The 14035-nt window shown below is 32.1% G+C and overlaps 1 protein-coding gene across 1 annotated transcript in view; it reads left to right on the top strand.

Annotated features, from left to right (window-relative positions):
- Nucleotides 1-11476, top strand: part of LOC126881892 (serine protease gd-like) — a 90198-nt gene extending 78722 nt beyond the window's left edge. The window contains exon 8 of the mRNA XM_050646542.1: nt 6101-11476. Within this exon, the coding sequence (XP_050502499.1) occupies nt 6101-6291 (191 nt within the window). The 3' untranslated portion in view covers nt 6292-11476. The remainder of the gene's footprint in view (nt 1-6100) is intronic.
- The last annotated feature ends 2559 nt before the right edge of the window (nt 11477-14035 follow it).

Raw genomic sequence — 14035 nt, 5'->3', positions numbered from 1 at the left:
TGTGAAAATGAATGTAACTTACGATTTTGGAACAGGCCTTGCAAAATACTTTGTCTCCACTTAACTTTAACTCGGGAAAACACTTTATCCAAGCGCTTTTTTGAATGGTAGACATATTTAAATTTAATATATACCAATCACTTCAAAAACACTAAATACGATACAACGTTTACTTTAAACAAATGTTGGCCGGAAACTGACAAAATAAATATTAGACCCTTAAAAGCAGGTAGGTACCTACGACTTGCTACGCTAATAAAATAATATTTTTCTGGGAACACCCATAATTGTTAAATTCAGGTAGTAATGGGAAAGTCCAGATAGATAATAATGAGCCATAGATAGATAAATGACGAGCTCGTTCATATCGAAGTTATAAAATTCCAACTAAGAGAGGAAAATTTTAAACTTTTATATAATTTATTTTTAAAATATGCAAAATAAATCGTGTTTAGCTTAAATATGCAATGTTGTGTTTGTTGTCTGAAAATAGCATCTATATGCACTTTGCATATATTTCGCTCTCTAATAATTATTATGAAAGTCGGAAAGTGACCTAATCAAAGTTTAAAACCCCCTCTACAAGATCATAAAGAAATTTTTGTCATTATGTTATTACTAAGCTGTCATTTTTAATTATTAACAATGGGCGCTAAGCGCATATTAGGCGGCCTTCAATGGTGATTGCGAAAGAGATGCACCATTCCAGCCGTCCAATGGAGCATCTCACTCGCACTCACATTGACGGCCGCGCCGCCTCAATACACGCTTAAAGCTCATTGTTGATAATTAAAAATAACATCTTAGTAATGAAATAATGACAAACATTTCTTCAGGATCTTGTAGAGGGGACTTTAATCTTTGGGTAATTTGGTCAGTTTCTGACTTTCATAATGATTACTTTTAACCGAGTTATTAACCCTTGAAAATGGTTATTTTAGCTTTTTCAAATTTTAAATCGCGTATAACTCAACAACAATCAATTTTAGAGAAAAATAACAAGAGACCTTTTTTGCTGAGAATGACCCAAAGAATCTAAAAAAAAAATTGTTCGAAGTGAAAAAAAATATTTTTGTGAATTTGTTTAAAAAAAATTTTTAAACAATTTTCCGACCGCGGTACCGCCCGGTACCCTGTGGATTTGTTATAAGGATCTCTTTTTGAGTAAATTTGTGCAAAATAATCGAAAAGGAATAATTTACATAACGGAAGTGACTATACAGCTTGGACTAATAAATATTTTCGATACCGAATATTACCAAAACATTTAGAAATGGCAACGCTGTCGATTGTAGCGTTTTGTGGTCAAATCCAAAAATAATACAAGTAGAATTTTATACAAATTTCTTTGTCGTTCTAAGGGTTAGAGATTCACATATCTGCTCACTAGATGGCTTTTGGCCTGCCATCTATGAGGCGAATATAGCAGAGGTTTCGTTTTCTTTCGTAACATGAGATATCTTCTCCAATACCTCAATCAACGGTAATAGGTAGAATATTGACTTAACTTATACAGGGGTGTTAGAGAAATTTTTTGTTCGAAGGGTAGGATAATGTGGCAGAATTATTTGAAGCTTTAAATCTCGGAATATGGGTTGTGTTGATTTGTTTGTTATGTAAGATGGGATTTATTATGGCAGAATTATTTGAATCTTTGCATCTCAGAATATGGGTTATGTGGGTTATAAAAAAAAAATACCGGTGGGCCTGGAAATAGATATGAAAAAACGGACTACTTAGCGAAATATATATATATATATATAAAAGTACTGAGATAACAGCTGGGAAAACCCTGGTACTGAGGAAGCAATGAAAGACTGGTGCTTCAAAGTGAGTGCCTTTTATTTTGGTCAAGCTTTCGCCTATTGTTTTTAGGCTTCTTCAGGACTTGCTACAAAGAAGAACATTCTTTACAAATATGCTTAAAGATAGAACAAGCAATTCTTACCGAAATAGGTGCACTAGTGCTCAGTGAAAATAAGAATACATCTTTTACCTTGCCTTTTTTGTGTATACATAAGTAATACAGATATTTTTGTTGTTATTATTGTTATTTATTTACTAGTAACTTTTAGTACTGAGATAACAGCTGTTATCTCAGTACTTTTTTATTTACTAGTAACCCAATTACTCCTTGGACGTTTTTATATATATATATATATATATATATATATATATATATATATATATATATATTATTTTTTAATAATATATAATAATTTAATGGGGGGGCTGAGTCAGCCCCCCGTCACAACTTAAAAATAGGGATATTGAATCGATCTTTGTGGCAGAATTATCAGCTACTTATGAGCTTTAGAAGTGATATAGTTTGGATTTTTGAGCTCATCCCCTTAACCCCCAAACAACTCTTTAATTGGTTAAACTTAAGAGAAAAATGCTGAGAAAAATTTAATTATATCGTATCGCGGATATAAGTCCTATAGCGTATATACTCTAAGAATAAACTCTTAAAACACGCGCATTTCGATTATTGAGCTACAACCCCTTCGCAAGAAAACCAACCCTTCTTCCCGGCTTAAGAGAGAGTTGTAATTAAAATGAATTAAATTAATTATTTGGAGACTACATATCGTTTAATAATTTATGAGCTCGTAAAATACGCGCATTTAGATCATTTAATTGCAATTTCTTTTGTATAGTGCAGTCACTGAAGGTAAAAATCAACTATTACCTTCGATTTCGGTGAACCTTCATCGATTTTCACGAAAATTGGTGAGTGGTTAGAGAATACCTCAAGATATAAAGGTGACATGGTGCCACTTTGCCTGTTTACCCTGAGAGTGGATACCTCCGCTTCTCGGGGGTGAAAATTATTTTATTAAAAATACCTCCCCAAATCGATAGAGGGATAAAGTATAAGCAAAATATTTGTTATATAAAGTTTTTAAAATATACCAATACTTTTTGAGTTATTAAAGATAACATCGAAACTGATTAAAAAATGTTTCCAAGAAAATGTTTCTGTTTTTTTTAGAATAGCGCCGTTAATTTTTATGATATCAGATTCATCCAAAGACCATTTGAAAGGTAATTTCAAGAGCTATAAAATTATGTTTTTAAACTTAAATCACTTATTTTTTAAGATAAAATGTTAAAGGGGCCCGGTTACATGGTTCTTTCAGTAAAATTTAGGATTTAAACGTTTCTACCTCTGTTATATTGTATGCTACAAAAATAAAAAACAAGTAAAATATATGCTAACAAGAAAAGCTTTAATTTCGTGGTCTATCATTTATAACGTGTATCGAGTAGTTTTGGAGTTATTATCAAAAAATGTGTAATTTATAAAACTTTAAAAAATTCTTATTTTTTTTATATCATATATTTTTTCAAAAATATGCATTCTAAAACGATCTAAAAATGTTTGAGGTCATTAGTTACTCATGCCAAAGTAAAGAAAGTCTCATAGGGCTTACTAAAAATTTTTAATTTTTTCGGAAATGGCGTATGTTTTATTTTTCACTATTTCCTAAAAAAAATCAAAAAGGGTCGTCTTATTTTCATTGTAACTTGCTTAATTTTGATGATTTCAACTTAGTCCGCAACTCACTTGTTAAATATTCTTGAGTACTTTGACAAGCGTATTTTAAATATATTTTATAAAATGCATTTCTCGTTAATTAGGCTTGAATAATTAGATTTGAGTAATCGCCGAAAAAAAAAATAGATTCAATTACCTATAACTCACTTTGAATTAATATTAAAAGGTTTTTCAAAGCTTCAATTTTGGTAATGATAACTTTTTTGAAAAAACTTAAAAAAAAACAGTTTTTGAGTAATTTACGAAAAACCATGCATTTTTTTAAGAAAAATTAAAATCTTTGGTCTTTAATAACTCAAAAAGTATTGATTTATTTTAAAAACTTTATATAACAAATTTTGCTTATAATTTATCTCTCTATCGATTTGTGGAGTTATTTTTAATCAAATAATTTTCACCCACGAGAAGGGGTGGTATCCACACTCAGAATAAATGCGCAAGGTGGCACCATGTCACATTTGTTTCTTGACGTATCCTTTAACCACTCACTAATTTTCGTGAAAATCGATGGAGGTTCACCGAAATCGAAGGTAATAGTTAATTTTTACCTTGAGTGTACCTTGATTTTTATCTTGAGATATGTAGTCGCCAAATAGTTAATTTAATTCATTTTAAGTACAACTCTCTCTTAAGCCGGAAAGAAGGGGTGGTTTTCTTGTGAAGGGGTTGTAGTTCAATAATCGAAATGCACGTGGTTTAAGAGTTTATTCTTAGAGTATATACTCTATACGACTTATATCCGCGATACGATATATTTGAATTTTTCTTAGCATTTTTCTCTCAAGTTTAACGAATCAAAGGGTTGTTTGGGGGTTAAGGAGATGAGCTCAAAAATCGAAACTATATCGCTTCGAAATCTCATAAATAGGTCGGGGGGCTGAGTCAGCTAAATTATTAAATTCCTGCCCAGTGTTACGAGCTCAAAATTTTTACTGTGCGGAATATGAAAGCCCATGAATAGCTCATAAATCAGCGCTATTTGTTTTTTAATTTTTGCAAGTGAGGGGGGGGCAGCTCAACAGGGGTGATAAGTTCATGGAAAAGAATAAAATGTTAGATTTTTCTAACGGCACGACTGCTCCCTGGTTAAAGAGCTCTAGCTCCCTAAGTAAGCAGTCTACCAGGTGTACCAATCAAACTGGGTTTTTTCTCAAAGTTCGCAACAGCCTGTGGAATATTCTAGCATTTATAAAATACTGAAATCTTTAAACATTTCAAAAACGAAGGAGGATAGGAATAGGTATATATAAAACCCTAATAGAGATTGAAAGCTAAGTAAATTTTCCACACGACAGGATTTCAAAATAAAACGGTGTATTTTATCGACTTAATGCAAGACTAACTTTTAGTACTAGAATATCTTATAATTTAATAATCTTGGGTCCAAAATGCTTAAAAATTGATAAAATAACCATTGACCTACCCAAAACGAACGCCTATGACCAGTACCTACTAGAAATTCGCAATTGATAAAATCGATTCATTTCTGGAAGATAAATAAACCTATCATTTTCGTTTTTCTAAATAGTTTTATTTTGAAATTTTTTTTTCAAATTCAAAAAACGAAAAATTTTCAAATCGGTTTTTATAGAAAACGATGCATCATACCGACTTAAAGCAAGAGTACCTTTTAGTACTAGAATACCTCAGAGTTTAATAAAGCAGTATTAAAAATATTTAAAAGTTAATGACAAAAAAGTAACTGTTGCCCTACCTACCATTGGCGTTCATACCTATGGGCAGGGGAGGGCTGTGGCCCCCCTAGCTTTTCGGGTGCTATAAACTATATATGGTTATCCAAAGTATACAAAATGTAATGTGCAACATCTTCACGTCTGCCCCCCTCCCTAAAAATTTTTATATGGGCGCCCGTGCTACCTACCCAAAACGGACGCCTATGACCGGTACTAGAAATTCGCAATTGATGGAATCGATTTATCTCTGCAAGGTAAATATAAGTACCAGTTTTTGTTTTTCTAAATAGAAGCGTTCTGGAGCTATTTAAAAAAAAACTAATTACATGACGCCATCTTTAACCCGGAAGCAGTTGCGCTCACTTCTGTCACGTAAGCAGTCGCGCGTAAAGAAAAAATCTAACAATACGAATTTAAAACAAATTTCTATTTTATAATATTTTTATTTACTTGTTATGATAAAAATTTCTATTTATAACAATTTTAAAGCTAATTGGTTTTCACCAAAGCCAAAAATTCCACAAAAAAAAAATAAAAAATAAAAAAAATCCCACGCATTACTACAATCTTCCTCGAGGCACTTACGAGTGGAAAGTTGTTGCAAAATTTTTCATTAAGTTATCATGGAAAAGAATAAAATGTTAGATTTTTCTAACGGCACGACTGCTCCCTGGTTAAAGAGCTCTAGCTCCCTAAGTAAGCATTTTCAGAGCATCAATTCGGTTAAATCTTCAAATTATCTTAGGAATTTCCGGTCTTCGTTTGTTGGGAGTGTTTCTGGGCACCCTGTATGTGATTGATTTTTTTCTTTTTATGTTTCGGACAAATTATATTTACTTTTAAGGTACATCCACATGCAAAGGTAGCTCAGGAGACGGTCTTGTCTTCCCAAAAGCAGGATCAAATGTCTGGCAACTACGAGGAATTCGTTCCAATGCAGTATCTAAAGAAGGCATCTGCGATCCAAATTACTATGTAATCTTTACAGACGTAGCTCAATATTTAGAGTGGATAGCCCAACAACTTAAAATATAGTTTTAATGATAATTACACAAATAAATTTAATATGTGTTATACGGTAAGCGGCAAAATAAGCAGTACTGAAATTTGTATGCCTCAAATTTGTATGTGTCAGGCGCCGAAACGTACTGAGTGGTTTCCGAACGTCGTTATAACGGTTCCATGACATCTCGTAACGCGACAGTTCGTAACTATACAAATTCGTAACGGACAATTCGTAACGTCCAAATTGAATTATTCTGTTTATTTTTGTTAACGTGAAAACTAAATGTTATTACAGTTATAAATGAAATTATGTTTTATCAATTTAACGAATCAGTATCAGGATAAACATTTTTAAGGCATTTCATATTTCTTGTTTCAGAATATAATAAAAGTATTTAAACCAAGTATTAAAGTATTAAAAGCCATCCCTCGTATCAACTATAATCGTTGATTAAATACCCCAACGCTATACCTAATCACAAGGTTTATTATAATAACGGGTAATTATAATGTTTCCTTTACAAACTACTAGAACATTGGGAATGTCTAAAGACGGTTGTTGGCTTAAAGATTTCACGAATTACTTCATTATTCCTTTGTATATGCAAATTTAAGAAACAATAAGAGGGATAAACTTTTATATTTTATTAAAAATATTGTTAAAAGTTTGTATGTATTTAAATATTTGTTTGTTTTTAAAGACTTTTAATATATTCCGAAACACGAATCATAAAATGTTAAACATGTTTATTCCGGTACTGATTCGTTAAATTGATAAACATAATGTCAATTATAACTGTAACAACAGTTAGTTTCCACGTTAACAAAAATAAACAGAATAATTCAATTTGGACGTTACGAATTGTCCGTTACTAATTTTTATAGTTACGAACTGTCGCTGTTACGAACTGTCGCTGTTACGAATTGTCCGTTACCAGTTGTCCGGTTATGAACTGTCCCGTGACGAGATGTCTGGTCACGCGCTATAACATATGTGAATGTCGTGAAAATGTTGGGTGCTTCAGAATGGTTCTTAGTTTTGCAGAAAATGTTTTATTGTGGAATACTATTTTCGGTCATACGAAAAAAGTTACGAAAACGGTCCAAGCTTAAAATCAACAATGGTTTCAGCAGGACGGGACAACCTGTCACACTGCCAGGGAACCTCTTCGAAAACTGCGCGGTCATTTTGGGAGTTGCCACTCACCAGAAATAACGCCACCAGATGCGTGCATATGGGGAATGCTGAAGCAGTCAGACAGATCCACTGTCTGCTATTTCGGAATTTCGGACTAGAATTAAAGATTTTTTCGTGATAGAGACAGTGGTGGATCTAGAAATTTGCCTTGGGAGAGGCAATTTGCCTTAGGGGGGAACTTCCTATAAAAAATCAACCAAAAGATATAAAAACCAAACACTTATGTTAAATAGAAGACATAAATAATAACTTATAGGCATTCAGTTCGCTTAATTTTCGTAACTAGCGTGTTTATTGGATTGAATTTGTCTTTCTGTGGTTTCGGTTTCATGTCAGCTAATGTAGTTTTATGTTTGAACAATTTTTTTTTAATTTTCGACTTTGTTAGTTGGAAATTTTCCTCAATTCCCGCAATTTACAAATTTCCGTAAATCCGCCACTGGCTAGGGGGCATCTTTAACATCTGTTTTGTCGAGAACGTGCGTTGTTGTGAATAATGTTTGTAAGGCTATATCATGTATACTAGATATATAAATCAACTATTCTAAATGGGAAATAAGCCACAATTTAACTAAAAAAAATGATTTTATTAACGTTTCAACGTCCAAATCGAATGTCGTTGTCAAAATACAAAATATTGATAAATTAAACAAAAATGTTGTTGCTTAGTAAAAAATTCTGCTAATAATTTATGTAATCTGACTCATTTATATCGGCATATATTATACATTTTAAAGTAGAAGACTTTAAAATGATATTGGTAATATTTATGAGTTGCAATTTATTTAAATTATTAGAAGAATTTTTTACTAAGCAACAACGTTTTTGTTTAAATTATCAATATTTTGTATTTTGACAACGATATCCGATTTGGAGGTCGAAACGTTAATAAAATCATTGTTTTAGTTAAATTGTGGCTTATTTCCCATGTAGAGTAGTTGATTACAAAAATGCCACAAGGAAATAGCTTCACAATAATATTAAGATATATAAATATAGTCCACGTAATGAAGCTTAAAATATGACAAAACCTCGCAATTTTTACAGAATGGATCGATTTGCTTGAAAATTTGAGAATAAGTAGTGATCCAAAGATCAAAATCTATATGATGCCGAAAGGCGCTTTTACCATGGGGATGGTTGCCACCCAATGTCGGGGGTGGAAATTTGTTATTATATTTTGACCGCAAAAGTTGGTAAAAACGTTCATTCTAAGCAGAAAACGTTCTATACATTTTTTTGATAAAATTGATAGTTTTCGATTTATTCGCTATCGAGAGTGTTAGTTTTATATCGAAAAATCAATGTTTTTAATAAGTTTTCTGCAAATAACTCAAAAAGTTTTCATTTTGTCAAAACAACTTTGCTTAACAAAATTGTACCTTGTGAAAAAATCAACAAAACCGTTTTTTTTATTTTCTTTAAGACCAATAGTAATAGAGCTATACTTTATTATAGGGTCTAGGACGCTGCATCGCCGCCAGTTCATCGCCGCCGTTTCGATGCCGCCAGTTAATCGCCGGCCGATTCATCGCCGGCCGTTTCGATGCCGCCGGTTCATCGCGTCAGTTAATCGCTAACTGATATATTTCCGATTTTTCGACCAATTTTCGACAGTTACCTTTATTATTTATTTTTAGTAGGTATTAATTAGGAATTCTAAGAAATGCGAGATATGACCATTCCCGTTGCCATACTTAATCTTTTAATAGACTTTTAAACTTTTATAATATAAAATGTAATTTAACACTACAAATTTAATACTATTTAGTATCAAATTTAGGGGAAGTAGACATAGAACAGTAAATTAATATAGTAATATTTTTTATCTTTTTATTTGTCATATTTTTGAACTGAATTTAATGTCGTGTCGTGTCATCTCCCATAATACAAAATCAACTGACTAACTGGCGATGAAACGGCCTGCGATGAAACGGACGGCGATGAAATGGACTGGCGATGAACCGGCGGCATCGAAACGGCGGCGATGAAGCGGCGGCGATGAAACGTCCCATTCCGTTTATTATATGTTAGCTCTTCTTCGTCAAATGCTAAATATTGTAGTATCAAAGTCAAAAGACGGGAAAACTATGCATTTTCGAGGATAAAATGTTTAAACTAATTTGAAGTACTTAAAAATATTTATCTCCAGAAATAAAAAACAAGTCTTTAGCTTAAAAATTAGGTGGCTTATAATGAAAAGAATGGCAGTCCCTATTTTTTTTAGTGAAAAAGTGATCGGAAGCAAACCCCTAATCACCACCCTAATTTAAATTAGTCATTGACCTTATTTGGTCTTCTTTATTTATGTATTATTAATAGGTTCTAGAAGTTTAACCGGCTTAAAATAATTAGTTTTTAAATAAATGAAGTTAAAAGCGAATAACGAATTTTTGGATTTTGATAAAAAATTCGCTTTTCTTCAGAATAGAAAGATAAGCTTCAGATATACGAAAAAATGTTTAAATATGAAATTGTAGCTTATTTAATTCCGAAAAACTTGTGTTGCAAAAATTTTTTCTACGGTAAAAATTGAGTGAGCTATTGACAATTAAAACTGGTAATAACATGCAAAAACCACATTTACCAACCCTTTCAAAGTTACCACTTTTTACGACTGAAAATTTGAAAAAGATTTAATATTTAATAGCCTAAAGACCTTGTAAAAAGCTACAAAATTTTTTTTACCAAACTTTCTAAGATAAAAATTAAAAAGGTTACGGTTAAAAAATCAATATATTTTTTTGAAAAAAAAAGGAGAAATCTAGTTGGAAGCATAATAATGTAAGTTAGCGGTGTTTTTAGTCATTGGTCTTATTCATTCTTAAAAAAATAAAACGGGATAATACCCGAAGGTTGGCTGTATACCATCTAGTTAAATAAAATTAACATGAAGTAAAACTCCCTAGTGTAGTTGGTATATTTAATAAAAATTCTAAAAAAATTTTAAAAATCCAAACGGATTACGTTCAGAACGTTTTCGGACTTATCAGTCCATCATCAGTGAACTCTCTGTCCTTGTTAAATAGCCACAATGCCAAACACTGGTCAAGATATATGTTCTAACTACATGGTGAAATTTGTTAAACAATTTGGCTTACATTGGATGCCAACGGATTAGTACTAAATAGATACAGTACTAATCCGTTGGCATCCAATGTAAGCCAAATTGTTTAACAAATTTCACCATGTAGTTAGAACGTATATCTTGACCAGTGTTTGGCATTGTGGCTATTTAGCAAGGACAGAGAGTTCACTGATGATCGACTGATAAGTCCGAAAACGTTTTGAACGTAATCCGTTTGGATTTTTAAAAATTTTTTAGAATTGTTATTAAATATACCAACTACACTAGGGAGTTTTACTTCATGTTAATTTTATTATTCATTCTTCTTTATTTATGTATTAATAATATATTCTAGAAGTTTGATTGGCTTAGAATGATTAGTTTTTAAAAAAATTGGAGTTAAATGCGAATAACGACTTTTTGTAGTTTGGTAAAAAATGCAATTTTCTTCAGAATAGAAAGATTAGCATCAGATATACGAAAAAATGTTTTAATAGGAAACTGTAAGTTATTTAACTCCCAAATACTTGCCTTCAAAAAAATTTTTCTACGGCAAAAATTGAGTGAATGGTAAATGAGTATATATCGAAAAACATTGATTTTTTCAATGTTTTTATCAACTTTTGTAGTCAAAATATAATAAAAAATTTCCACCACGGAGATGGGGTGGCATCCATCCCCATGGTAAAAGCGCCTTTCGGCATCATATAGATTTTGATCATTGGACTATTAACTGCGTATTCCCAAATTTTCAAGCAAATCGATCCATACTGTAAAAATTGCGAGGTGAAAAGCTTCGGTGCCTGGACTAATAATAATAACATTATTTCAATATTCATTTCAGTACTGTTTATTTTGCCGCATACTGTGTGTGCTTTAAACTCATTTTGTAACCATTCACGCGGTAAAATTATTTAATTATTTGTAAAATAAATTTAAAATTAAACTTAGATATTTTCCTTTACTTTGATTAATCCTTTTGTCTTCCCAAATAATTTTATTTCCCAATATAATTAAAAATAAATTAAAGATGTCTTTATCTAACGGGAATAAGACTGGCTGGCTATTTTGGTATCGCAATATATAAAAAAAAACTGCTATCAACGAAGTATAGAAGGTTAAAAAATATAGTGCCTTCATTATCCTAATATCCCCGTAAAAATTATGGTTGGGTAACAAAAATAAACCCCCTTATAAATCTCTTATATATTGTTCGTCCGCTATAACTTTTCCCATGCGTCACGATTCATTTTCTAACAAATTAAGTCAAAACATAAAGTGAAACGAACGTCGATGTGTATATACATTTTGTATACTGAATACTATATTACTGTGCTATATACTACACACATCGGCGTACGTATCACTTTATGTTTTGACTTAATTTGTTTGAAAATGAATCGTGACGCATGGGTATAAACACAAAAGGAAATATAGAGAATGATCAGAGGACAAAGAAAAGAGATGAACGAACTAATCAAAACGAAACACATTCAGAAGGAAACTTGGGCAGACTATTTTCGATCTCTGTTTGCTAAAGATAACGATAACGATAACGAACCAGCAACACCTGAAGGGACAACAAACGAAGAAATAAACATTGAAGAAGCAGCGGTAACGGAAGCATTAAGGAAATTAAAAAATAGAAAATCACCAGGAGAGGAACAGAAAATCGAATGAACTCCTAAAGTTCGGAGAACAAGATCTGGCCAAACAACTATTAAAACTAATCCAAAAAATATTAAAATAAAAGAGAATACCACAAGAATGGAGATCCAGCATCCTAATACCTCTCTTCAAAAAGGGAGAAAAATCGGACCCAGAGAATTACAGAGGAATTAATTTATTAAACACAACACTAAAATTACCGACCAAAGTAATAAAAAACGAACTCAATAAAATTAGCGGAAGAATAACAAGGTTTTAGGTCCGGAGGATCATGCACCGCCGCTATATTTATAATGAGGCAGGTTCAAGAAAAATCGTTAGAATATAACAAACCGACATACTTATGTTTCGTGGACCTTAAGAAGGCATTCGACAGAGTCAAATTAAAGGACGTTATCCATTTACTTTACGCAAGAGAGGTAACTATAAGAATAATTAAATCGATCGAAAATATCTACCAGAACAACACAATAACAGTAAAAGTAGATAAAGAACTAACTGACCCAATTGAAACTGGCAATGGAATAAGACAGGGAGATTCCCTGAGTCCTCTATTGTCCAACTTGATCATGGATAAAATAATAAAAAAAGTAAGAACAAAAAAAGGATACCAAATGGGAGAAAAACAACTTAAAATAATCTGCTATGCAGACGACGCAATACTAATCTCTCAAAGTGAAGATGATTTACAACGCATGCTGCACCAATTTAACATAACCGCAAGAAAATTTAACATCTTAATTTCCCCAAAAAAGACTAAATGCATGGTTATAACAGCAAATCTACTAAGGTGTAAATTAGAGCTAGAGCTGGAGGGTCAAACAATATAACAAGTCACGGAGTTTAAATATCTAGACAACACTATCTAGCCACGGAAAGCTCGAAACAGAAGTGGAAGATCAGGTGAATAAAGCAAACAGAGCCGAAGGTTGCCTGAATGAAACAATATGGAGAAATAAAAACATCGGAAAAGAAGTGAAAGGCAGAATTTACAAAACAGTCATCAGACCAATAATGAGGTAAGCAGCAGAAACACGACCTGATACAGAGAGGACAAAAAGAATGCTAGCAGAGATGAAAACAGTTCGAAAAATCGATGGTAACACACTATGGGATAGAGCTAGAAGTGCAGATATACGACGACGATGCAAGGTGGACAACATTAATAACTGGGTGAAAAACAGAAGAGTAGAATGGAATGACCACATAAGCCGAATGACAACAAATAGTGTAGTAAGGATAGCGAGAGACGGTTCTCCAATAGGAAGACGGTCAGTGGGAAGACCACGGAAAAGGTGGAATGACAACTTATTGTTGTTCTGAAGCTATTTTCTTGTGGCATTTTTACAATTTTAACTATTTAGAATGGGAAATAAGCCACAATATTATTAAAAAATGATTTTTATTAACGTTTCGACGCCCAAATCGGGTCCCGTTGTCAAAATACAAAATACTATTAATATAAACAAAAATGTTGTTGCTTAGTAAAAAAATTCTTCTAATAATTTATTTAATTTGACTCATTTATATCGGCAATTCAGATACATATGATACATTTTAAAGTAGAAGACTTTAAAATGATATTGCCAATATTTATGAGTTGCGTTCCTGGGACGACTTTACTGAAAGATAGTTCATTCGATTACATGAAATCAACCCCAACTCAAGAATATCCGTCACAAAAAAATCATAGCATGTGATCTGTCTTTAAAAAGACAACCACATGCAACGGTGACATTAAAATTCTCGCGTTAGAGATCTCATAGTAAATCACGAGGGAAAACCAGGAAAAACCTCGTGATACTATCCCGACATCATAAGTATTTGGTCTTACATTTAAT

The sequence above is a fragment of the Diabrotica virgifera genome, chromosome 3, assembly GCF_917563875.1.
Source record: "Diabrotica virgifera virgifera chromosome 3, PGI_DIABVI_V3a".
In the NCBI taxonomy this organism is placed as follows: domain Eukaryota; kingdom Metazoa; phylum Arthropoda; class Insecta; order Coleoptera; family Chrysomelidae; genus Diabrotica; species Diabrotica virgifera.
The sequence above is the reverse complement of the archived record's forward strand: the minus strand, read 5'-3'. Positions and strand labels throughout refer to the sequence as shown.